Below are 27,290 nucleotides of genomic sequence, written 5' to 3' on the forward strand. Positions count from 1 at the left end.
CCTTCTATCTGTCAGTGGAAGTAGGAAGAAGGGAGGAAGCCTTTGATTGGCTGGTGAGGCAGGCACAGCATAGCCTGGGGGTGGGGTGGGAGGAATGGCAGTGTTGAACCCCGACGAAGCAAGGCCTCCACGGGAGCTCATCCCCATGGAGGCGAAGAGGAAAACCTAACCCTGACGAAGCAAGGCCGCCACGGGAGCCCATCCCCGTGGCATCGAAGAGGCAACCCGACCCCGACCAAGGCCACCATGGGAGCCCAACCCCGTGGCAGCGAAAAAAGAGGGCCTGCCGGAGTAAAGCCGCAGCGGAACTGGAGCCCATCCCTGCAGTGAAGGAAGAAGAAGTTTTTGGTGAGAGCTTTTATGTTTGTGAGTGAATAGATGCCTGGGTGAGAGCTTGTGTCTGAGGGTGTGAATGGGTGCCTGGGTGAGAGCTTGTGCTTGTGGATGTGAATGGGTGCCTAAGTGAGAGCTTGTATCTGTGGGTGTGAATGGATGCATGGTTGAGAGCTTGTGTCTGTGGGTGTGACTGGGTGCCTGGGTGAGAGCTTGTGTCTGTGGGTGTGAATGGGTGCCTGAGTGAGAGCTTGTATCTGTGGGTGTGAATGGATGCATGGTTGAGAGCTTGTGTCTGTGGGTGTGAATTGGTGCCTGGGTGAGAGCTTGTGTCTGTGGGTGTGAATGAGTGCTTGGGTGAGAGTTTGCGTCTGTGGGTGTGAATGGGTGCCTGGGTGAGAGCTTGTGTGTGTGGGTGTGAATGGGTGCCAGGGTGAGAGCTGGTGTGAATTGGTGCTTGGGTGAGAGCTTGTGTGTGTGGGTGTGAATGGAAGCCTGGGTGAGAGCTTGTGGGTGTGAATTGGTGGCTGGGTGAGAGCTGGTGTGAGAGCATTTGTGTGTGATTGAGAGCTTGTATATAAGAGAGCATGAGTGTGACTGAGAGAGAGACTGGTCAGAGAGGTGATGTGTTTCTGTGTGAGAGAGAGAGAGACTGGTCAGGAAGATGACTGGTGTGAGAGAGACTGAGACTGGTCATGGGGTCTAATTGGAGGTGTGTGTGTGAGTGACTGGTTGTGGGCGCTAAAGAAGAGGACTGTGAGGACAGAGCTTCAGCAGCCCTTGCTGCTTCTGGTGAGTGCTATTGGCCTGGAAGGGAAAGGAGTAGGAGAGTTGCTGGAGAGGGTAAGTAAAGGTGGCTTTTTAAATGTATTTTTCTTGATTGACTGCCATTTTAATTATTGGGTATTATGCGATATCTACTGTTTTGAAATATTGTATTGATATTTGGACATGTTTTAATAATTTTTATGAGTTTTAATTGTTGGATATTATTCTGTTCAGCAGCTGTTTTGTAACATTTTTAGTATAGCTTTACAATTATTTCTGTGTGGGGCTTTATAGCAGCTTGGCTTATTCTGTTTTCCCAATAGGAAATGTATTAATGTTTAGGGTCTGGTTTAATAGTTGTATTTCTTAGATAGGGTTGTTACTGTTTGAGTGTGTTCCATAATACAGGTGTAACTCTGTGCGGGTTAGTTTGTGCGCATTATTGCAAATCCTGAGAGTGTGTTAGGTGCTATATTTCTCTTTCCATTTCTCCAGGTTCACACTGCATGCAGAGTGGCTTTTTTGGTTTTCCATTCCAGTTTCTGTCTCCATATTTATAATTTGTGGTTTTTCTGTACTTGGTGAAGGTCAGTTCTGGGTGTGTGTCCGAGGTGAGGTATTTTACTAGCATGTAGGCATTTGTATCAATCTTATTTGTTGTGCTTTCTCAATAGGATATGCATTAGTGGTAAATTACTGTCTTTTCATAAGGAGGGCTATTGTGCCTGGTATTAAAGGGAGTTTGTTTTGTTTTACTGAGATGTCATCAGAACCAGAATATCTTTTTTGTATGGCGAGTTGTACAGGGTAATGCCCTAGATCTGCTCTGCACTCATTGCTGGGGGTTGAGGGGATTCCTGTGGATGCAGAGTGCATGTTTACATTTAGCCCTGTGATGGTCACATGTTCAGTGTGTCACGCACGTGAGAACCATTTGTCAGGTGTGTCCCGGCCAAAAAAAGTTTGACAACCACTGCCCTAGAGGAAAGGCAGGATGGGGAGGTATGATAGAGACATTTAAATACCTCTACGGTTTCCATGCACAGGAGGTGAGGCTCTTTTAGTAGAAAGGAGGCTCTAGAACAAGAGGGTCATGGGATGAGGGTGAAAGAGGGACGATTCACTCAACGCACAATAAAGCTCTGGAATTTGTTGCCAGAGGATGTGGTTAGTGCAGTTAGTGTAGCTGGGTTCAAAAAAGGTTTGGATAAGTTCTTGGAGGAGAAGTCCATTAACGGCTGTTAATCAAGTTTACTTAGGGAATAGCCACTGCTATTAATTGCATCAGTGGCATGGGATCTTCTTAGTGTTTGGGTAATTGCCAGGTTCTTATGGTCTGGATTGGCCACTTTTGGAAACAGGATGCTGGGCTTGATGGACCCTTGGTCTGACCCAGTATGGCAATTTCTTATGTTCTTATTCAGGAGTAATCTAGGGAAATATTTCTATACAGAAAGAGTGGTGGATGCCTGGATCAGCCTCCCAGTGGAGGTGGTGGAGTCCAGGACAGTATCTGAATTCAAGAAATCATGGGGCAAGTGCAAGGGATCTCTCAGGAAATGGTAGGGGTTGGAGAGCAGACCAGTTGTGAGGATGGTGATGCCATCACATTTCTCTGTTTCTATAAATGGAAAGTTCTGATTCAGAAAATGTACCTGGGAAGCATGCAGCAAGAAAACTACCTGTGCGCTGTCACTGAAACAGCAGCAGCTCAACCTTAGCTTGTGCTAAATTGTGGCACACTATGACTGCTTGGTTTGCTAAACTTACTAGTTATTTTTTTTTCTTTTTCTTGTACCCCTTTTGGTTTTAGTAGAAAACCTGAAAGCTAAGCCTGCATGACTGAGGGAAGGGGCTCATGTTCTTCTCCTAATGCTCACTAGAAGGATGTTTGTAACTTCAGAGTAAAATGTTAACCTTCTTGCTATACAGCAGTGGTAAATTGTTGTTTTGGGAGGGAGACTGCAGGGAAAATAGCAACACCTGTCGAGAGTAATTCCAGTAGCTACTAAAAAGTCATGGTCAAAAGTTCTTTTGTTGTTGTTTTTGATTTGGTTTTGGTTTTGCTAGAATGATCATAAATGTCACTTTCTGGTCTAAAATTTAACTGTGAGCTTTCTCTGCCATATCTACAGCTGCTTGTCAGTGAGATGGAAATGATCGAGTCGTCATTGAAAAAGATGAAAGAGATTGAGGTGGCCTGCAGAAGCCAGCCCGCCCCGGGGCTGAATACCTGGCTGCAGCACAGGCTGGCTGAGTGCCAGGCACCATGGGAGAAAGTGAGCCAACAGGTCAGCTGGCAAGGGGCTTCTTTGCCTTCCTGAATGACTTTGTTTTAATTTTTTGCAGGGGAGTGGGGGTTAGTTATGTCCTCATGGTGAATGGCTGAATAGGTCTGCTCCAAAAGAAATATAATAAAACTGTCTGCACCTCCCACCCATTTGTGGAATCATTGTGCAAACGTAATTGCTCCTTAATTATATACGTCTGCGATGTTACGCTGAGCTGCTTTTAGAAATTATGATTCCTTATTTGAGTTTGACTTATAGTAGAATGGTAACCAGGTCACTCATTTTTAATATTGGCCCAGGGTGCATTGACTATCAACCTAGGAGCATGTGTGTGTGGTTAGTAGGCTCATGTTGCATTGACTGTAATTTTTCAGCATTTCTTACAGACTGGCATTATTTATATAAACACAGGGGTCCTTATTGAGTCGCTGTCTGGATAGCAAAGTTAGCCAGGTAAACTGGCTAACTTTGAAGGTATATTCTGCACTATTGAATAAAGCCGGCTATCTTAAAGGTAAGCCAGCTGACTTTAGGCCAGCTCTTTGGCCTGACTAGACCCTGAATATAAGAGTTGGCCAGGTAACTTATCCTGCTAATGTGACTCCTCCCCAAAGCGCTGATGGCATGCCCCTAAGTTATCTGGCTAAGTTTTAGCTGAATAGTAAGATATCTGGCTAAAATTTAGTTGGATAAGTTCCCAAATATTCTTTAAGCCGGATAACTAATGAGTTATCCAGCTAAGTGCCTTTGAAACTGGACTGAATCATCTTCCATAGCATTTAGTGGCACATAAAGGAATGAAACTATTTTGTGTCTTTTTTTTTCTAGGTTCTTGTTCAGAAGAACAGGATGTCAGAAAGTCAAGAGAGAGCTTTGAATTTGAAAAAGGATCTGGAAGAGATGCAAGAATGGATGACACAGGCTGAGGAAGAGTATTTGGAGAAAGATTTTGAATACAAGTCCTCAGAAGAGCTGGCAAATGCTGTGGAGGAAATGAAAGTAAGACTATTGTCATGGCTTTGATTCTTGCTTGAAACATTTTACTTTTATCCTAGGACAGCTGCATCTTTTAGTCCACTGCTTTGTGCCAGTTTACAGCGATACGACTTCAGAATATTTGTGCTTTTCTGCTGTGGGTAGCTATTGTTGTTCGTCCCATCAGCTTATTAAAGCTCTGTACAGAAGAAGGGATGTAGCAGACCAAATGTGTGAGTAACTGAAATTTGCAGAAAGACGCAGGTTGAGGATGGTACCTGGGATTTCTGACTTGGAGGGGGTGAAAAGGTGAGGGACTAGGCGTATGGACTATCAGCCATGAACTGGGAATCAAGAAGGCAGCTTTATGGACTGGCTTTAGGTTTCAGGTAAGTTTTGCCCTATTCTTCAAGATCACATAAGTCCCACAGTACTTTTTGCACAAGTGTTTGCTTGCAAAACTTTTGCCTGTGAAGCTTTATTTTCTTCTTGAAGTTGCAGGAAGTTAACTCCTTTGGTAAACATGTTAGTTCAGAATTGTGTTAGGAAAGCAGCTTGCAGAATTTTTATACTCTCTTGCCTGACACTTCCGTCAGGCCCCAGATATTAAGTTATGAGTGTGCCTAATGGAGGTTGAAAGCTTCTTAGGAGATCGTGGTGTGATGGCACTGTAATGAAAGGAGGTTCATTTTACCGGGATTACCTTTGACATCCTATACTCGGAGTCTGATCCTGGAAATGCATTTCATACTTATGACAGCAATCTGGGCCTTGGAAGAAGAAAAATATGTTTCTGCTTAAAATGACTCTTGTTTCTGAGACCGGTGCTCAACAGATAGATCAGACCATCTTTAATGGTTATCCAATATCAAGAGCTGCCCCTTCCTTTTTCCTTTGAACAAAGAGTAGCGCACACAGGCCTTTACTTGACACGTCTGTTTTTCATGGCTGCGCCCATTCCAGGATACTTACCGAGCCAGGCACCTAAAAGGAAACAAGCTGAGCAGCAATTAATTTTCAATACACAATGCAAAAACTGTTCTGTTTGAAAACCAGACTACTTGTAAAAACAAGTAATGCAACTTTAGTAGTTGATGTGATGTATTTTTCTTGTCAGCTTTGAGTTTGTTCTTTTTCCCTCGATATGCATATTTACTGTAGTTGTGCATTGCACAAGTAAATAGATCAAATACAAACTTGACATTATAGAACCCTGCTTAAAAAAAATGTAAATGCAAAAAGTCTCTTTGGCATATGAAATCTTGCTAATGGAATAGCCTATGTTCTGGCTAAGTGATCACTGCTCCGTCTCTTCTCAGGTCCTCTTTTTTTTTTTCCAACATATTTTTTATTGTATAGTGACAGACAATAGACCATCAGAACTATCGTAATTAATATCTGAAAAGCCGTCCACTGTGTTTTTTTCCAATATAAACCAAACACTATAAGTCCCCCAGAACAACCATGGCATGGATGGGGTACGTAATAGTCTGAGGAAATTTCCAAAGCAAAATAATTCTACCGTTCGAGGCATTTTCCACCTTGTGCACTTTCTGAACCACCTGTGTCACTTTAACCCCAAAAAATCCAATTTTGAGCAACACACAAATCAGTGCAATAAGGTACCAGGTTCACTAGCACATTTAGCACATAAGGGAAAGGAAGCGAGCTGCATCTTAAGCTGTTTTACATCATCCATGTATGCATGGTAGAGTATTTTGAATTCCTTTTCCCTTAGATTTGAGTCTTTATGATATTGATATGTCTCTTTAAAACACAGGTCCTCTCTTCCTATTCTTCCGAGTCAGTTTGCCTTCTCAAATAGTGTGCAGTATCTCCCTTTCTGACAGATCCCCATGTATATAGCACACTCACATTCTCATACAGATTCCCCACCCACTCCCCAAAGGTAGAAGACTGAAATAATCTCAACAGTGCAAAAACCATCCAATGTTGAAAACCGTCACTCAGCTACTCTCCTCAAAAGACACCCTCCTTGTTATGCTTGCATTTTGAACCCATTTTAATTTGCATCAAGGGGGTTAAAGCAAAGTCTACAAATGAAAACCAAATGTCAGGCAGTACTGTGCTCTGTGTACCACTGTTGGCCTATCTACATGAAGCCAAAGTGACCCAGCATAGGAGAATGAAGCACAGGTTTTGTTGGAAGAATACCAACTGATAGGTGGAACTGCCATCTGGCTCCATGTCAAATGTAGAGGCTGAGCCAGTCCTGGCTTTATCCATGGACTTGTAGCCTGGTTTTCTTAAAGAGAATTGTAAATCCAAGTCTGTAGAACGAGGGGATCCTAACTTTAGTCCAGAAGGATCACAAACGTGTCCAGAACTATCCAGGTCATCTAATCTGCTCAGTTTCCTTTCTCTTGTAATCTGTCAGATCTCAATTGATTTCTGGATTTCTCTTTACTTTTTCACAGCTAAGGGTTCTGCATGCTTATCCCAGGTTTCTTGCTTCTTCCTCCTCCATTGGGAAACTGTTCCATGCATCTCCCACCCTTTCTGTGGAGTAATATTCTTATTCTACCCCAGGGGTATGTGGTCTATTTTGGCCAAGTGCCAGAAAACATTTTCCATCTCTTTGAGAGCTGTTGATGGGAGAGAGGGGGGTATGGGCCCGGTTAAATGCTTTTGTGTCAGAGTGGAGAGTCTACGATGTAATTGTGCAGCCTTATTGCTTTGCTTTTCCCTCTCTTTAGGGGTGAGAAAGAGAAGAATGTCTCACCCCATGCCCCCCCTAAGAAATTCTGGTATCTCGGTTCTGCCTTGGGCACACCACTTAAGAACATAAGAACATGCCATACTGGGTCAGACCACTTCTTCTGCCTGCACTATGCATGCCATACTGGGTCAGACCACTTCTTCTGCCTGCACTGTGTGTGCTCTAGCACTTTAAAGCCTTATGAATCACGATGTAAGAGATAGCATAGCCAGCTGATGAAGCATGAAAATACTCTCTGCTGGTGCTATGGCGTAGAGTGGACAGGAGGAGAGATGTACCTACTGCAATGTGCTTATGTGCTAGGGGATTGCTTCCTGTTCTCTACTCATCTGATTCTCATATCATGATCCTCTCATTCTAGAACATTTTTCCACTGAAAAATATTTCTCTCTTATGCATCAGAGAATGCTACAGAAGGAGCACTCTTCACTCTTTGAGGTCAATGCGGTACAACCCATTCCTCCAGGTGAAGAAGGCAGAATTTTACTGCAAATATTATTGATCCCCAAGAGTACTGGAGGGACTCCATTCCATCCTAGATCTGAGGGCATTGAACATCTACCTGGTAATGGGAAAGTTCAAAATGGTTTACCTTGATAACTTTCTATGAAAAAGGGAATCAGCTATGCTGTCTACATCTAAAGGATGTTTATACTCACTTAGAAATATTTCCAGCTCTCAGCTAGTAGCTCAGATTTGTAGTAGAGAAATACCACCTCTCACATCAGCACTCTACAGGTTAGAAAATGTCTTGTGAGTGAGGCTGTGCATCTATGCAAATTGGGTGCGAACTTTTCTCCCTACCTGAATGACTGTCAGACACATCTGAAGCAGATGCTTCAGAATCAATGAACATTCCATCCAGTGGTAGAGATGCTAGGGTTCATGTTCATTTACCCCAAATCCCATCTGAGCTCTTCTTCGCAATTGGACTTTTTAACTGTTCTGCAAAACACAACTTGGGCAAAAGCCTTTCTCACACAAGAAAGACTTACCACATTAAAATGTGCAGAGAGGATAAAAATGAGCCAGTAGTCTGAAGCATAGTGTCAGCAATGAACATTACTACTTAGGCACATCTTCATATGGAAAGAATCCAATGAACCAAGTGGATTCGAGCCACTTTTGATCTCTGGGACAGAATTCACATTGCCCAACCTCTTTTGATGACTGAATCTTTCCGATCTGGCCAAGGGAATTCCTTTTCAGATTCCTCCAGTACAAATTGTCCTAACTATAGATGTATTCAACCTGAGCTTGGAGCTCCCATAGAAGGATTCCAACTCAGAGCTTATGGCCTGCACAGGAGAAGTTTTGTCATTTAATCTTCCCTGAGCTAAGGGCAATAATGGTATGCTTGAAAGAAAATTGTTCACATCCAAATGGACAGTCTTGTAATGATGTTCTACATCAGCAAGTAGTGGGGAACTGACTCATACATCCTGCATCAAGAATCTGCCTGGATGTGGCACTGGCTTTTTCTAATGGAATGGTTTGTAGAGCCACATACTTGGCAGATGAGAAAAATGTCCTGAGTTGGCTCTGGGAACCTCACAAACAGTCTCTGGATAGGGGAGTTGCAAACCAGATATTTGGTGAGCATATCACATCCGTGTAAATCTGTTTACATCTCCTCTGAACAGAAAGGTTCTGAAATTCTGCTCCTGAAGAGGGGTGCAGGCCAGACCAGCCTTGATGCCATCTCCCTAGGTTGGGAAACGGCATTGAGGCTAGTCTGTCCTGCCTGGTATACATATCCTCTGTTTTCTCTAGTGGTGAGGATCTTGCTGTAACTCAGAAGAGACCAGGGGACTATGATTTTCATGGCCCCTTATTGGCTGAAGCAGACTTCTTTAGGAGATGTTCATCAGGGATCTAGTTTGGTGAATTTCCCAATGCTTATCACTCAGGAACGGAGGCTGCTATAACACCCAAAATTCAGGTCCCTCGCCCTCACTGCCTGCGTATTGAAAAAATAGCCCTGCATCCCCTGAATCTGTTCAAGGATGTGTCTCCTATTCTGGGTTTTCAGGAAGGATTCCTCAAGGAAATCCTATGGTTTTAAGTAGAGAATGATTGATTGATGGAAGGGCCTTAGATCCTTTCTCCTGTTCTACACAAAAACTGCTTGAATACCTTCTACATCTCTCAATCTGATTTGGAAAACCAGCTCGGTTAAGGTCCATCTTTATGCCATTCATTTCCAACATGTGGACGGTAAATCCATTTCCGTATAGCCTTTAGTTGTATATTTCTTACGGAGCTTACTGCAGTTGGTTGTTGAACCGTTTAAACAAGAAAAGGTAAAATATTTTGTTTGCATGTTTTTAACAAGACACATTTAAAGATAAAATATACATTGTTGCAATAAGTATCAACCCAGAAACCCTTAAGTATACAATGGGTGACTCAAAAGTTGGCTGTATTGAAATCTTAACTCTTAGAGTTATATTAATAATTAAATTGCATGACTTAGAAAGTTAGATTAGATCAGTTTTCAGTGGCATCTGGGAGAAACGGGGGATAAGCTGACTTGCTCAAAGTTGCACAGTCAGCAACAAAGGCATGTCTTCAGCTTATTAGCTTATGCTCAGGATGCCTCCTGAATTGTAGTCCAGTGCGCTAACCACTCTAGACCACTGTTTTAGAACGCTGTCCAGCCTCAGCAGAAAAGTATAACTTGTGCCGCTATTACTGTGTGTTAAGTGACCAGAATTTCTGTCTCCTATCCTTGGTCGTGTTCTACTCTTTGTGTGCTATCATTTATGGTAGGATTCTACAGGGATGTCAAAGAAGATGATTAAGCAGAAGAAATTCTGCAGATGATGAGCAGAATATATAGAATAGCAGTATGGCATGATCATACTAAATTTCAGGTTTGATTGTGAGTTGTAAATATACTGCTTAGTAGGAAATGAGAATATTGTGAATAATGGTTTCTTGTTGTAGTAGAAGTTTGTTTGATTGAAGGCCATAGCAACCCACCATTACCATGAATGGGAGAGAACTTTGATGGATCTGGTGTTAATTCCCTAGCATTAAGATTTTATTTTTAAGTGCATGCAGCTGAGCAAAGAAGCTGAGATACAAGATGAAATGTAATTAAACTAAAATATTTCTTGCCCAGAGAGCGAAAGAGGATGTGCTGCAGAAGGAAGTGAGAGTGAAGATACTGAAGGACAGTATCAAAATGTTGGCAGCTAAGGTGCCAACTGGTGGCCAGGATTTAACACCTGAGCTTAATGAAGTTTTGGAGAATTACCAACACCTCTGCAACCGAATTCGTGGAAAATGCCATACACTAGAGGTATTGAGAAACTTGAAAGAATATGCAGTGCCTTTTTTTTTTTTTTTTCTTGATAACGCAGAGGCTAAATTAATATTGCTTCCTCAACTTACTGATCTCTGAGGAACTTTTATGTGAGCTAAGACTGATTTAGAAGTTTTACTCTTTTAAATACTTCTGCTTTCCATTTTCCGACTGCAGAATACCTCACCAGATTTGCCTTTCTAAATGGGGAGGGGGGAGCTGGGTACTTTGGATTTTATGACTTGTTTCTATGCTTTGTTTTAAATGGAGGATAGGATTTGGTGTTAGAGGAGTAGGTTTACCAGGAAGTTGAGCTCCCATATAAGTGCAATACAAACTAGGACTTCAGGAGGGGTGAGGCAGTGGGGCAGGTGGAAGGGAGAAAGGCAGCTACCATGCATGGCTCTCCCCTGCATAGCATGGTCATGGAGCCTTGCAGGCATGTGTATGATAGAAAAATGCTTTATCCTTTCTATAACAAGAGAGCATAAATATTAAGTGGGAGAGATCTGTAATGGGAATTTTGGGGCTGGGTAACCCTGTCATTTTGTTTCTTTTAGGAAGTATGGTCTTGCTGGATTGAGTTGCTGCAGTATTTGGACCTAGAGACCAACTGGTTAAACACATTGGAGGAACGAGTGCAAAGCTCAGACAACTTGCCAGATAACGTAGATGCTGTCAGTGAAGCACTAGAGGTATTTTCAATCAATAAATTAAGTGATGCTGGTATTTTAAAATCCTACATAAAGCAATTGAAGTGTTTCTCTCATAAACAGTGAAACAAAACCAAAGTATTAATGGTAAAAGAACTTCCACGTATTTATCATTTTACAGCCAACTTTTTTTGGCTTAGTAGTTCCCCCTTTATCCTTTTTCTTTCAGCTCAGCTGGACCAATGTTGGGATCCTGGCTCCAGGAGTCTTCATTCATTACCACCCAGGGATTATTCCCCTATGTTTTTTGAATAGATTCCCAGTCCGACCATTACATCAATGATCTTGAGGCCAGGATTCATGCACCAGGGCTCTTTCTGGAGCCTTTTATCATCGGTACTAAATCCAGCCATCAGATATTGAGCTTAACAACAACCATGACTCCTCCAGCCCTGGCCAAATTGGGGAGAGGAAGATCTAACTTGGGGATTGAACTAGGGACTTCTTGCATGGCAATGCACAGCACTGCCACTGGACCACAGGCTGATCTGCAGCTCAGTTTTATTTAACATGTTTTGGTACCTTTTATGGGACCAACATAAGCATTCTTGGTGTGATGTGTATGAGTTCTCAGGATCAGTCAGATCTCTTGTTCAGCTGCAAATGATGGAAGCTCTCTGTTCTTGAAATCTCATAATCGTCTGTGGAGAATTCAGTAAAAAGTAACACAACTTGCAAATAATTTGATTAATCTCCAGGACGAATACATCTATTAGAACTATGCACTCATTACTGTAGAAGCTAAACAACCTGGAGCAATTTTCAACTGTGAGCAGTCTTTCAAATCTGAGGTGGCAATGATAAGTTTACAAGTGAACTATTCCATATATTTGAACTGCAACCAGTTAGTATGTACTGACATTCAGTCAGAAGCTGAGTGATTATCATATCTAAATTGTCAATCACCCTTGAGAGTAATTTTCAAAGGAAAATGAAAATGTAGCATACTATTGTAGCAGTTTTCAAAAGCCCATTACCCTCTTTGAGTTTATATTAAAAAGGGATGGTTTATAATTTTTTGTATTTTATTTATTGTCATTTTTTATTGCCATTTTTCATTGATATTTATTGTTGTTTATTATTAATTATTTATTAATTGTTATTGCATTTATTTTCATTTATTAATTGTTATTTATTAATTGTTAGCATTGTTATATATATATATTTTCTCTGTTTCTTGGATTAACTATGTTCATTGTAAACCGCTAACTTGAAGCGATAGTTACTGTTCATTGTAAACCGGGGTGATATGTATATTATACAGGAACCTCCGGTATATAAATCCTTAAATAAATAAATAAATAAATAATGAATGGCTAATATTTATCCTTTCAATTAGTACTAGAAGTAGGGGACCCTCCATGAAACTAACTGGTAGAAGATTTAAAACAATTTTAAGAGGGTAGTTTTTCAGTCAGTGCACAATTAGGCTGTGGAATTTGTTGCTGGAGAATGTAGTAAAAACTAATAGCAAAACTGGGTTTTAAATAAAGGTTTGGACAAGGTCCGTTGATGCTTATTAGCCAGCTAGGGATGGGAATTACGATGTCCTACCTCTGGAAATGAGCAGTAGGGAAGGAATCTTCTGGTTACCTCTATGTGATCTGGATTGGCCACTGTTGAAGATGGGAATGCAGGACTTGTTAGCAATTCGTCTGACCCATAATGATATTTGTAGTCTTACTTGGTTTTATTTCCCCTGCATTTTGAGGTCAAATCAATGGGCATATACATATTTATTACTTACGTGTTAATTTCCCACGTATCCTTTTCAAAGTTCAAGACAGGTTACAAATAAAGAGAACCCACCTCCCTTAATAGAAAGAATTAAAAATTCATAAACATAATAGTGCACTCAATTATTGGTTTTAGATAGACTGTGATGAATGCATTTATATCATGTGGCACTTAAAATGGAACATTTTCTTGTAGTTCTTTCTTGCTGGTTTGCTGCTCCCAAAATTGAAGAGACATAGCATTGATTGCGATGAATAATGTTGCCATGGGAAGCAATGGGTATTAAATATAAAAGGGAAACACATTTAGCTAACCACTGCTGTGTTTTTGCTGCATTTACTCTAGTCTCTTGAATCTGTCCTACGTCATCCAGCGGATAATCGAACCCAAATACGTGAACTTGGTCAAACTCTGATTGATGGTGGGATTCTGGATGACATCATCAGTGAAAAACTGGAGGCCTTTAATACCCGTTATGAAGAATTGAGTCACTTGGTAAGATGGAGGATGAGTGGGGGAAGGGCATCCATTGAGTTTTCTAGACAGCAGAAAACTAAAGCCAAAATTTAGTAGAAGCTTAGCTTATTGATATTATATGATTAATTCTAAGGCTAAAGCATCAGTAGTTGAGAGAGGGAACAAATATATAAAAAAGGTCAGGAAGATCTTGATTCCTCTTTCCTTTAAACTGAGTTGGAACCAATGCTCCCTCCAAGGAGTGACTAGGTGTGTGCAAATTTATTTTCGTGTGAGGAACAATTTTTTTAAACTAACAATTTTTGAGTGCCTGTACTAGCGTTGCATTTCTGTATATAGTGCAAATAAAAATTTATGTGAGTGACCATGTAAAACTTTTAAGCAATGCTCTGAAATGTATGAGCAATTGCTCATGCACTCAGCCTAGAGGGAACTATGGATGGAACCATTGCCCAAACTGTACTATGAAGAAAAGGGTGCATAAGAGTAACCTGTATGGAGCAGCAGCTGCTGCCCGAACTGAAGGCATGGGGATTGCTTCCCTTAACCAATTATTCTTCATGATTTTGACACAACTACAGCACAACTCTCCGTTTTCACGGGGGGGGGGGGGGGGTATAAAAAGAGGAATTGGATTGGTCCGGGGAACTGATTCGTAGACATTAGGGAAACAGCACAGGACAGCTTCTACGGCCAAGTCCTAATGCAAATCATATTCAAGTAGTATTGTCTGAATTATCAAGAAGGCTGGCTTACCCTTCTAAAATGTTGATAGCAGTCATTTTAATATGGGCTTGACGGTGCTTGGTTTTGGATGTTAATATTACTACCCTTAACATAAGGCTTGGAGTTAACTTGCACGGAGCAGCAGTTACTACCATAAGAAACTAGCTGGGCAGACCAGATGGACCATTAGATCTTTTTCAGCTTTCATTATTATGTTACTATGGTAATTGTATCTTCTAGTACACTCTTCCGTGAAAAACACCTATTTGTCAGACCAGGTCAAGAGGTAGCAATATTGAAATGAAAATCTCAGTGTACATCCAGATGAAACAATTGATTCAAGTGCTATGCTGTAACTCTCAAAACTGTAGTTACATTAGCTACCAAGGTAATTTTCAAAGGAAAATGTAAATGTAGCATACTATCATAGCAACTTTTAAAAGACCATTTACCTGGGTTAAGTGCACTTAATGCGGGTAAAACCTATTGACAATTCAGTGTCATATATTGTAGCAATTTTCTGAAAATTGCTACAATATATGCCATATAAACTGGATCTTTTTTCCTTATAGTCCATTTTTATTATGTGATCTGTTTAAACAAGTTCACTGAGAAAAGCCAAAATACGCTAGTGTCCTAGAAAACCATCTTAGTTTCTAAACAAAAGAAAAATAGGGTCATCCCAATTGACATGACTGAAAGCCTGGCTTAACCATTATGTAACATTCATATGGGTTCATATGTAGAAATAAGGATCAACACAAGTTGTTAGCAAAAGCATTTTATTGCACTTACTCCTTATTTATATCTGTGACGAGCTTATGAGAGTTATGCTTCCTTCATCGGGTCAATAAAGAAATAGTACAAGTACATAGGGTCTCCTACATTTTTTCTGTTGACCTTAATTTGTAGGTACTCAAATTAACTAATATGGCTGATGACAAGATCTAGTATATAAAATATACAATTTCTGTAATATAACAACATTTGTTGAAGTGTATATAAAACACTCATGCACCCGACAGTGAGACATAGCACTCGCTGTTAAAGTCATTTTCATGATCATGTAATTTCTTGTCGGTTTTGACAATCCAAGTTTAGACAGTAACTTTAAAACTAGCACGTGTACAACCACATACACACGTATCTGGGAGCAAGTACATACGCTGGAATTTTAAATCCTCCACGCAAATGCGTGTGTATAATATAAAATATCCCTAGTGCATGTATGTTTGTTTTGAATTTTAATTGGTTATGCGAGGAATCGTTATTTGTGCCGGCTTTTACATGCGCAAGTGAGCACATTTTAGAACATGCACGTGTGAAGGAAATAACCAGTTTGACCAAGCAGGCCACCAAATTTGCCCAGTCTGTCCCAAGGTCATCAAGACCCCTCTGGTTCTTTAACCCCCACACACCCCCAGTTTACCCAGACACCTCACTCAGTCACCTTTTGGCTATAACAAGTATTATTCTTACACCTGAAAAAAGAGCAAAAGTAAATATGCGCATGCAACAGACCCGACATGCGCTGCGTTCGCTGGTTTTAAAATTGGGATTTTCGCATGCAAACGTTGGCCCTGCCTCAGAACGCCCCAGACCCACCCCAAATCTGCTCTCTCTTTTTGTGATTTCTATTGCTTGTGCATGTACGTGAGTAATTTGCCGGTTTTAAAATAAGAGTTACTCACCCTCGGCCCATATATTCGCGTATGCGGACATTTTAACGCAAACAACTCTTTGAAAATTCACCTGTTAGTTTGACAAATAATTTCATCCATATACATATCAAAATAGTTGTTTCTAGCCTGTTGCACAGATGGTAAATTCAGACCCAGTTTGTTCCTTTCCTTTAATGTGCTTAATGGAAAATATATTCCTTTTATAAAGAGATCTTCAATTTTGCAGGGTTTGCAGGTAGTTTGCATAAGAGCATGACTGAAAATTTGCTAATTCCTGTTTATAGGCATTCTATAATTTGAGTGATGAGGAAATTAATTAATGCTTTCCAAATAAGTAAAACTAAAAGGTGAGATCTTTGAAGGAAATAGAAAGGGAGAAACAGAGCCAGGAAAAGAGAGGACCATAGAAATACTACTGCATTGCTTTACAGTGTATGACTATACTGACATAGTAGTGATCATCTGCATTTTTATTCCTAATGTAGTTCAGAAATTATGCAGTGTTTAACTTTCTCCACCAATGCATTTGAAAGAGAATTTAGAGTGGGTGCAGACTGCAGAAGGACCCATTTTCAATCTGCTTGGAATGCATTTGTAACCGGATTGTGATTAGATATATTTATATTTTCTAAAATATATATGTTCTCATTTCAAATCATCTTGTGACAAGACAGCAATCATGGTGCTATAACAATTTTAGTTGTTATAAGCAAGCACAAGTAAGAATGATGGTGTAAAGTATCAAATACTTTAGGTGTATTGTGAACTGAATACCAGAATGGTATGATTTAGTTATATAACAAAACTGATTTTCTCTTTCTTTTGACTAACCAGCCTGTTAATTTTTCAGTTCTTGGTGTGTTGTGGCAGTGGAGGGAGGTGGGAAATGAGAGTGTTTGGGAACTGTTTGGCGTACAACCCAAGTGCTAATTTATGGATCAATTTTTATGTGTCTAGTGCAGAGGCCAGCATCTCCTAGCAGCGGGAGCCCAGACTCTGTCGCATGAAAATTCTGAGTTTGCATTTTGCTGCTGCCTTCTCAGAGCCAGAATGTGTCACCTTTAGGGAGGCCCCGATCTGTGTTAGTAGCGCATGCAGGTCCACACCCAAGTCCATCAGCCGGGATATGGTAGAGTGGCTGAGGTGTGCTGGGACCAGCCTAGATAAAAGCCGCATTTCCAGAGCGTTATATCAGCCTGTTTCAGTAACTGTTTAGAAAGAAGCCTTTAGTTGTACCACAGAGCAGGAGGGAAGATGGGGCCGATGCAGACAATGAGAGAAACTGCTAGAAGACTTCTTTTTCAGTGTATGAGAGAGAGACTGCTAAAAGACCCCGCTCCTCACTAGCCCGATAAAGAGAGAGATCTCTCGGAGATCCCCACAGCCTGAGAGAGTGCCACAGATAATGTGAAAGCAAGAGTTATGTGGGAGAGATCCTTTGCTCCTCCCCTAAACCCCCATTTTACTCGTCCAGCATTCCAACATCTTACAAGTAGATGCTGCAGTTTATAGGCACAAAAAACATTCCTGCCACCTGCTCTAGTTTAAAGGGATCGCCATTATATGCCATGAGTTTACGAATTAGTTTGCAATCCAGTCCTAAAATGTTGTATGCATAGTAGTCATGGCTAATAAATCTGGGAAAGTGACCACTTGCTTTATATTTATGTTTATATTTGTTTATTACTTCTTCGTGGATGGCCTCTTATTACATTTGTAAAACAGAGCGATGTATAACAGTCATAAATATAATCAATGTCTAACAGAGCAAAACTAGCAAAGCAAGTTAATATCAATAATGTATAATATAAACCATAAAATAGCCTCATAAAATATGTAATATATTTGTCATGCTTCTTATAGGCCTTGTTCTTGTTCTACTGATCAAATGAAATTATTTCAGCAATTGTTTGAACACAGTAGAAATTCAATTTTAGGTCTGTTATTTGGGAATATTTTGGGGGAGGAGTGAACTGAATGACTTTTATTTTGATGGAGGTAAATGGCATCTACATTTCTTATTGCAGTTTTGTGACTTGATCTAAACGGTCTCTATAAAATATATAGTGCTGGCGCTTTGAAACTAATCAGTGCAGGTTACAGTAGAAACAAATATTACAGTAAATACAAAGCAAACAAAACAAAAAATAAATATAATAGCAACAGTGCAATTTGTAATTTTTTTTGTTTGTTTTTTAACAAGGAGAGCTTTTAGAAGTTTCTGTATCTTCCTTCTATTGTTCGTTTGGTTGTATATGGTCTGTTTGGAGGCAGTGTCATAAATCACAAAAAAAATCCCCACACATTGTGAAAATATCTCTTGTGTGTAGGCAGTCAGTAAGCAGATTTCTCTGGAGCATCACTTGAAGACCTTGCAGGAGCATGACCAAATGCTTCAAGCCTTGAAGGAATCCCTGGAAGAGCTGGATAAACAGTTGGCTTCATATTTGACCAACAGGGTGGATGCCTTTCAGATACCCCAGGAGGCACAGGTACAATATTTCAGTGGTCTCTTTGGCTAGTGTATGCTTTAGGAATTTTGAGATACAAATTATGATGGCTGGTTAAGATGAAAAATCCATTTGTATTGTGTCAATTTGTGTGTGTGTGTGTGTGTGTATGTATATATAGAACTTTTGATTATAGGCAAATCCTGACTATTTCAATAAAGAATACTTTCAAAATTATGATAGAAATAAGGGCTAACAAACAAGTTGTAGGAGATACCTTTTTCTGGACTAGCTTATTACGTTTGTGACTAGCTTTCAAAGGCTTTGCTTTCTTTTTCAAGTCAATGCAAATGAAGGGAGCATAGTTCCAAAAGGTAGTCACAATTAGATTGTTAGTCCAGGAATAAAGCACTGCCTATGGTTTCCAGGTAGACTAACAGAACACCGACACCAATTTATTCAGAATTATAGAAGTCTAGTTGTCTCAACCTCTCGGCCTCTCCTGTTGTGTAAATGCAGCCTGGTATAAACAACACCCAGTTCAACCTGAAATTTTGTACTTGACATCTTATTTTGATTTCCCTTAAGATATATTAAATTTGGATGTTTCTTTATTTTATTTGAATTAAGGAGAAAATCCCCCCCCCCAAAAAAAAAGGCTTTGTCTAAACTTTGCAGAGGGACAGGAGCTTAGTTTATTTATTTCTCATTTCTTATATACCGCACAGCAGATTCCAGATCTTGCCAGAGCAGTTTACACTTGAAGAACCATAAAATACATTCAAATAAAAGGTTCAAAACTTTAAAAAAACCTCTCAAATCTATACCACTCACAGCATAGCCCAAGCTATGATGCAAAAAGCTAGGCCTTTAACTTTTTCTTAAAGCTGAGATAGTTCTGTTACTACCCTCACCTCCAAAGGTGCCGAGTTCCACAACTCGGGACCACCAACTGAGAACATCCTTTTTCTATTAGACACTTTACAGACGTCCTGTCTAGATAGAACCAATGCTAATGCCGATGATATTTTGTACAACCTGTAAGCGTTTTATACACTTTTTAAGGAAGCCCACCAATACAACATTTCAATAATCTAATATTTGACAGACTAGTGCCTGAACCACCAATCTAGAAACTTCTCTAAGAAACTTTGACGTCTCCTTAACTGTCTAAGCCAGCACCAAACCCTCTGCACCACCGAAGAAATATGCTTATTTATAGTTAGGATCTCATCTAATTACACTGTTATGTTTTAACTTGGTTTGTGGGCCCTTAGGTCACGGAGAGAGCTGACTCCACCCATTGGGAGGAGCCCAGTGAGGACTCTACCTGACAGGCGGGGTCTCAGCAGTGATGGACACAGGAGTCAGAGAATATTTATTATACAGCAAAGAGAAACCCAAGGAGCGGGTTGTAAACTCAGTCCAGGAATTAGAAGACCTGAGATGGATTCTCCGGTAGTGGTTCGCAGGGAGGGGTAACCCGGGGAATCCTTGCTTCTTGAAACCTTGTGCGTGGTAGCCCCGATAGTGGTCCGCAGTGCGGGGTAGGTCAGAGGCAGATGTGAGTAACTGGTACAAGACAGTGTAATTCCGGTAGTGGTCCGCAGCGTGGGGTAGGCCAGAGGTAGGTGTTGGCAATTGGCACAAGACAGCGAGGATCCAGTAGTGGTCCGCAGAGCGGGGTAACCCGAGGATCCCACACAGCTGAATAGACGTGGTAACGAAGAGTAGGTCTTGTACTCACAATGCAGAAGAGAATACGTAGTAGCAGCAGTGGAGGTCCAGTGCAGAAGAACTCACTTAGCTGGGGAAGGAGAGACAGACAGGAGAGGCTCTCCAAGGAGCAGATAGCCCTGAGTGCAGCAAGGCCCCCGAGGAGCAGGTACCTGAGTCACTCAGCCAGGAACACCGGTACAGTGATGCGAAGCATCTCAAGTAAGGAATAGAAAGATGGAATCCTTGCTAACTCATAGGTAGGAAAGTCCAGTTAGCTTAAGTACATGTGGGCAGTGATGTCATGTGGAGGGGATGCCCCCGAGGTTCCCGCCATGACGTGCACAAGAAGGAGGCAGGCGCGCGTGCTCTAGGTCACTCCGGGTTCAAGATGGCGTCCTGGATCGCCTTCACCATCCCGGGAACACCAAGGAGGTCGGCGTGCAGAGGCAGAGACAGCCATCTTAGCCAGAATCGAGGCTACTGGGCAAAATGAGGTGAGCAGCAAAGGTTGCAGCCATCTGCGACCGATGGGCGCAACATACACCCCTAAATTCCTTACTTTTTTTACTTCTTTCAACTACAACTTCCTTTGAAATTCCCTCTCTCCCTATGTACAACCATTCTGTGTTGTTCAGGTTTACTAAAAGCTTTTGAGAGACAAACCATCCTAAAATATTATTTAACCCTACATTAATTCTGGACACTGATTCAGACACATCTTTCTTCATTGGAAAATTAATTGCACTTCATCAGCATAGATAAATCCATTAAACCCCTGTTCCTGGATAAGAGCACCCAAAGGCTGCAAAAAAAGATTAAACAACAGAGGAGGTAAAGGGGGAACCCTATGGTACCCCACAATCTGTATGATTTAGATAGTCCCCCCCCCCCCCTCACACATACTACAGAGGATCGTCCCATCAAGAAAGACGATAACCAATCCCAAACCTTTCCTCCTAAGCCTAATTGTTTACATATTCCTAAAAGTAACCCATGGTTTATCATATCAAAAGCATTAGACAGATCTAACAATATCACCACTACAGGCATCCCCTTATCCCTATATCTCAGTATCTCCTCCTGTACGGATACCGTCACTGTCTCTGTACCATAACTCTTTCTGAACCCAGACTGACATTTATCTAACGTCCTCTCCTCTTCCAAATAATCAGACAACTGAGAGCACATTACCTTCTCCAATACTTTAGCTAAAAAAGGGCAATTAGAGATCGGATGAAAACTAGCGTAATTAGATTTATCCAAAGAGGCCGATTTCAAAATGGGGGTTACCACAGACAGTTTCAAGGCCCCCGGCAAAATACCATCCTCTAAGGATGCATTAATCAACAACTGTAATCTTGGTAAAAGATCTTCTGGCAATGACCTAATCAAAAATGAGGGGCAGGGACCCAATATACAAGTGGTCATTTTACAACTTTTCAACGTAATCTGTAATTCAAGGATACCTACCTTATCAAACTCTAAAAGAATCCTCCTATTCTTATTAATATTACTGAGGTGACAACAGAACTTCCAAACTCATCACATTCTCAACCCACTTCTCCCCCTTTTCAACTTCAGTAACCAAATTCTGCCTATTCAATTCACCACTATCCTGAATTTTCTTATGCCATAAACCAACAAAGCTATCCCCGTTCAACACATCTGGTATCTCCAATTTAGGGAAACAATTTCCCCCAACAAGGAATGTGTGATCTTAAAAATTTCTGATGATCTATTCTCTGCTTTCTCAATCCTAATTTTCAGCAACTGTTTCACATATCTATCTTCAAAAACATATCTATTCGCAATTTTACACCAACTTAATTTATCTTCCCATGCATGAGATTGTATCCAAATTCTTTCCAATTTATGTACTTTTTGTCTTTGTTTAATCAAATGTGGTGAAAACCAAGGTGCAGACACCCCCCTTTTTACTTAATCGCTCTTTCTCTGGGGAAATCCTATCCAACACTTGCTTAATAGAGGAATTCCACTGACCCACCAAATCCTCCAACTTTCCATTCTCTAATAATAAATTTTCTCACCCCCATTCGAAATAAAACAAATTCTCAACTAATTTACCTCAAATCATTTTTTGCTCTTTATTCCACAAACCCTGACTAACCTCAGGAGCCAGGATAAGAAAAGCAAAACAAATGACCATTACGCCTCCCTTTCATACAAGATTCTTAACCTCCCAGATTCCACCATACCTGTAGGACCGACCACCAAATCTAATGTATGACCTAAGTGATGTATTGTAAAATTCACTATTTGTACCAGCCCAAAAGAAGATAACATATTCAAAAAATCCTGGGCTTTCCTGCAAGCCTCATCTTCAAAATGAATATTAAAATATCTTACTACAATAAGCTGTGAAAAACGAAGTCATAGCCCCAATAAATTCTATCACCTCCTGCATCTCTCCTTCTTTTATTCCTGAAGTAGATACAACAATAAAAGCCCATCCTGATATTTCCCTCTAAAATCCATTTAAAGGATATGTGATAATACTTGATCTAAAGACCAATCATCTCTAAAAAGTACCGCCACTCCTCCCCCTCCCACCACCCCACCTGTCTATGAGCAAATAAAACCTTAAATCCCACAGGGCAAAATTGAGGTAAAAGGGCAGGGGAATCTTCACATAACCATGGTTATGTGAAAAATGAGTATCTAATACAATCAAATCATCTATTGCAGTAACCTTGTTTCACGATGACTGAGTGTTTAATAACAAGCATTTCACTTCTCTTCCCTTGTCTATATTATCCTCACGACCCACTTTAGATAACCAACTAACTCCCCTCCACTTTTTATATCCCTTATAAAAACCAAGCCCCCCATATCTACCATTACCGCACACCCGTGGAATGGAAACCTGACCCAAGCACATCTTAGCCAATTGTCCGACACCCTAATAATAAAAACTAATAAAAGCTCACAAAGGGTTGCACTAAAGGGCGTTCCTCTTAAGTGTGCCCCTTTGGCATGCTGTAGCAGTGGCACAACGTCTCTTAAAACACCTCCCAGCTGACTCAGGAGGTGGAGTCTCTATGACGTCACGGCAGGGAGAGGGACAGTCGGCCAGAATGTGCTTGGCCTTTCCTGGACCCAAATAGTCGGCCCATGACTCTCTCATGGCCCCCAAAGAGGCTGGATCAGTCCCTTCACTCTCCTCAGCATCTTGATGTTAAGAGGGTTTGCTCAATCTCAGCGGTGGCACAATGTCTATTAAAACACATCCCAGCTGACTCTGGAGGTGGAGTCTCTATGATGTCACAGCAAAGGGAGGGACAATCAGTCGGAATGTGCCTGGCCTTTCCTGGACCCAGATAGTTGGCCCATGGCTCTCTTACGGCCTCTGAAGAACCTGGATCAGTCCCTCAGCATCTTGATGGTAAGTGGGTTTTAAGAGATGACGGCACGTCATCTCTTAAAACACCTCCCAGTTGACTAGGAGGTGGCGTATCTATGATGTCAAAGCAAGGGGGGGGGGGGACAATCCTTTATAGTAATTCCTCCTTTATTATAATAGATTTTATAAGAATCATGCACAGCTAATGTTATTTTTAGCTTGTTCACTCACTGTTTATCTGATAGTCTTAACATGGTTGTACTGAGGCTCGACAAGTTGCAGCATGTATTTTTTTCATCCCTAACATCTTTTTCTCTTCAATTTTATAGAAACTTCAAACAGAAATTGCAGTCCACGAAGCAACCTTGGAAGAGCTGAGGAGAAATGCGAGATCCCTGCCCCCGAGCTCTCCAGACTCCAAGACACCACGAAGCGGTAACCAGTTGGATGCATTGCAGGTAAAGCAATCCATTTCTGATTTGTGCTCCTTAGATCTAGACACCTAAGTATAAACCAGCATTCCCTGTACTTACCCGGATCAGTCAAGACTCCTGGGTTTTGCCTCCCCTCCAGCAAATGGAGACAGATGTTTTGATTGAGCTTCCTTACATCCTGAGGTGCCACTTGCAGTCCGTCAGTATTTCTCTTTCTCCAGCAGATGGTGGAGGTGCAAAACCTTGCAGTCTGAAGTACAAAAAAACCCAAAAAGCCCCAAAGAAGACCAGCAATTTACAGCAAGGATTAGACCTATAGCCTCCCAGGGGGTTGTCAGGTCCTGGTGGGGCCATCCCCCTTGGTATTTGAGGCAGGCGAACAGAGGGTCGGAGACCCTGTAAGATCTGCACCAGGGTGATACTGGGGGTCCCGGCTCACTCTCCCTGGGGAGGGACCGGGGACCCTTCAGAGCCTGGATTTTGTTTTTTGGTAGACAACAAAGTTTTGTAAAAAAAAAAAAAAAAAAGAGAAAAACAAAACAGGGAAGTGGCACATCTCTCAGGTAGGCACGGACTTCAGTCCTCCTCCGATTCTCTCCCTGCTCCCCACCGCTGGGGCCTTTTTCCTTGTTCTCCCCATGGTTTTTTGCCATTTTCCCCGTTCCCCCTTGTTGCGCTGATGGTGGACCCTTGGCCCGAGGTGGGGTTGATGCTACCCGCAGGGCAAGCCCTATGGGTCCCCACCGTTGGATGGTGGAGAAGGCTAGGAGATGGAGGCTGACTGGAGCTTTGCCAATATCAGTCCACGTTCCTCTTAGGTTGAGCAGTGCTCCGGAAGGAGGGCATCTTGGTTCATCCTTATTTGGACAACTGGTTGAGCCGAGCAAAGTTGGAACCTCTCTGTCGGATGGCGGTGGATCGCGTCCTCCATATCTTGAGGTCTCTGGGGTGGATAATCAATTTGGCCAAGAGTCGCCTTGTCCCCTCCCAGACCTTGGAGTTTCTGGGGGCGCTTTTCAACACATGGTTGGGCAAAGTTTTTCTCACCAAGGACTGGATCTCCAAGTTGAAGGCTGAAGTGCGTTCTCTGTTGGACAAGCGAGTGCCCAGGGTCTGGGATTACCTGCAGGGCCTCGGGTCCATGACTTCCACATTGGAGATGGTTCCATGGGCTTTGCTCATATGAGACCTCTACAGTCAGCTTTGCTAACCTGCTGGGACCCCATCTTGGAGCAGTTTCAGCTACCTCTCACTGAATGTGCATGTTCCAGCCTCTCTTGGTGGCTCCTCTTGGACACGTTGCGCTGGGGGGTGGACTTGGAAATTCCCACCTGGACAGTAGTAACTATGGATGCCAGTCATTCCGGGTGGGGAGCAGTCTGTCAGAACAATTCGGTACAGGGACGGTGGTCGGTGGAGGAGGCATTGTGGTCGATCAACAGGTTGGAGACCAGAGCAGTGCAGATGGCTCTGCAGGCTTTCCTCCCTCTGGTGAGGGGGAGGTCCATGCAGATCCTTTCGGACAATGCAACAGCAGTGGCCTACATAAACCGCCAAGGTGGTACCAAGAGCCGGGTGGTAGCTTTGGAGGCCTGGGAATTGGTTAGCTGGGCAGAACTGCATCTGGAGAGGATCGCAGCCTCCTACATTGCAGGCACGGATAACGTTCAAGCGGATTTCCTCAGTCAACACCAGTTGGATCCCGTAGAGTGGGAGCTCTCAGGGGAAGCTTTTCACCTTATATGCCGCAAGTGGAGCAAGCCCAGCATGGACTTAATGGCAAATTTCTGTAATGCCAAGGCGCCGAGGTTCTTCAGTTGGCGTCGGGAGACAGGAGCGGAGGGGCTGGACGCTCTAGTCCTCCCTTGGCTGTTGGATGTTCTGCTGTACGTATTTCTTCCATGGCCACTCATCGGCAAGGTGGTGTGCCGCGTAGAGGTCCATCGAGGGAATGTAATTCTTGTAGCTCCAGAATGGCTGAGGCAGCTGTGGTTTGTGGCCCTGGTCAACCTAGCGGTGGATGGCCCCTTGCAGCTTCATTTCTTGCCAAATCTCCTCCGTCAAGGTCCTTTTTGTTTGGAAGAGGCAGATCGCTTTTGACTAGTGGCCTGGCTTTTGAGAGGGCTCGGCTAAGAGATTTGTTCGGATACAGTGATTGCTACTCTCTGACAGTCTAGGAAAACCTCTACCTCCCTAGCATATGTCAGGGTGTGGACCATGCTGTGGATCCCTTCCATCCCTCAGTCGCTCATGTCTTGGCCTTTTTACAGGATGGTCTAGGTAAAGGTTTATCCTTTAATTCCCTGAGAGTTCAGGTAATGGCTCTGGATTGTTTTCATGGTAGTGTGTGCGGAGTTCATTTTGCCGCACATCCGGATATCGTACGCTTCCTTCGGGGGCGAAGCATTTACATCCTCCTGTCCATAATCCTTGTCCTTCCTTGAGCCTTAACCTGGTTTTGAGGGCCGTGTGCATCACCGTTTGAGCCTTTGAAGCGCGCGATGCTAAAAGATCTTACTTTGAAAGTGATTTTTCTGGTGGCTGTAGCCTCAGCTCAGCGGGTGTCAGAGCTTCAGGCCTTATCCTGTAGGGATCCTTTCTTGAGGATTACAGAAACAGGAATGTCCTTAAGAATGGTTCCCTCCTTTCTGCCTAAGGTGGTGTACTCTTTTCATTTGAATCAGTCTGTGGAGATCCCTTCCTTCCTGGTTTCGGGTCCTTCCACTCCTTAGTCCAGAGATTTGCGAAGATTGGATGTGAGACGGACTCTGTTACGTTACTTGGAGATTACCAACAGTTTCCGACTGTTGGATCATCTTTTTGTGCTGTGGAGTGGCCCCGGAGAGGGCATTAAGCTTCTAGGACCACTGTTGCTCGATGGTTGAAGGAAGCTATTTAGCTCTGCATACATTGCTAATGGTTGTCCATTGCTGGATGGGCTTCATGCTCATTCTACCCTATCGCAGGCAACCTCTTGGGCTGAGTGTCAGCAGGTTTTGCTGCAAGAGATATGTAGGGCGGTTACTTGGAAGTCTTTGCACACATTTGCCAGACACTACCGTCTGAATGTCCAGGGCCCAGAAACGGGGGGCTTTGGCAAGAGTGTGCTTCGAGCGGGACTCTCAGGGTCCCACCCAGTGTAGGGAAGTTTTGGTACATCCCAGGAGTCTGGATTGATCCAGAAACATACAGGGAAAGGAAAATTGGTTCTTACCTGCTAATGTTCATTCCTGTAGTACCACAGATCAGTCCAGAGTCCCACCCAGTTTCTGAACGGGGAGTTGGAGGGTCTGCTCAGCCAGTTATTTTTGTTTTTTCTCTGAAGAATCAGTACGGCTCAGGTTCCGGTCCCACCTAGGGTAGGCACAGTGGTTGAGTTTGCATGGTTTTTACTTCCCTCTGCTCGTTTGGGGGACAACATTGTTTATAGTTACTGTTTTTGGCTAAGGTGTTATTCATCTGGCTTGGGTACAGATCAATACTGATGGACTGCAGGTGGCACCTCAGGATACAAGGCAGCTCAATCAAAACTTCTCTGTCACCATCTGCTGGAGGGGAGGCAAAACCCAGGAGC

The 27,290-nt window shown here is 42.3% G+C and overlaps 1 protein-coding gene across 1 annotated transcript in view; it reads left to right on the top strand.

Annotated features, from left to right (window-relative positions):
* Window positions 1-27,290, top strand: part of UTRN (utrophin) — a 1,458,479-nt gene that overhangs the window by 392,178 nt on the left and 1,039,011 nt on the right. Inside the window, exons 25-31 of the mRNA XM_029594027.1 lie at window positions 3,237-3,392; window positions 4,221-4,391; window positions 10,235-10,414; window positions 10,978-11,112; window positions 13,213-13,362; window positions 18,083-18,244; window positions 23,612-23,740. Of these exons, the coding sequence (XP_029449887.1) occupies window positions 3,237-3,392; window positions 4,221-4,391; window positions 10,235-10,414; window positions 10,978-11,112; window positions 13,213-13,362; window positions 18,083-18,244; window positions 23,612-23,740 (1,083 nt within the window). The remainder of the gene's footprint in view (window positions 1-3,236; window positions 3,393-4,220; window positions 4,392-10,234; window positions 10,415-10,977; window positions 11,113-13,212; window positions 13,363-18,082; window positions 18,245-23,611; window positions 23,741-27,290) is intronic.

Source organism: Rhinatrema bivittatum, chromosome 3 (assembly GCF_901001135.1).
Source record: "Rhinatrema bivittatum chromosome 3, aRhiBiv1.1, whole genome shotgun sequence".
NCBI classification, from domain to species: Eukaryota; Metazoa; Chordata; class Amphibia; order Gymnophiona; family Rhinatrematidae; genus Rhinatrema; species Rhinatrema bivittatum.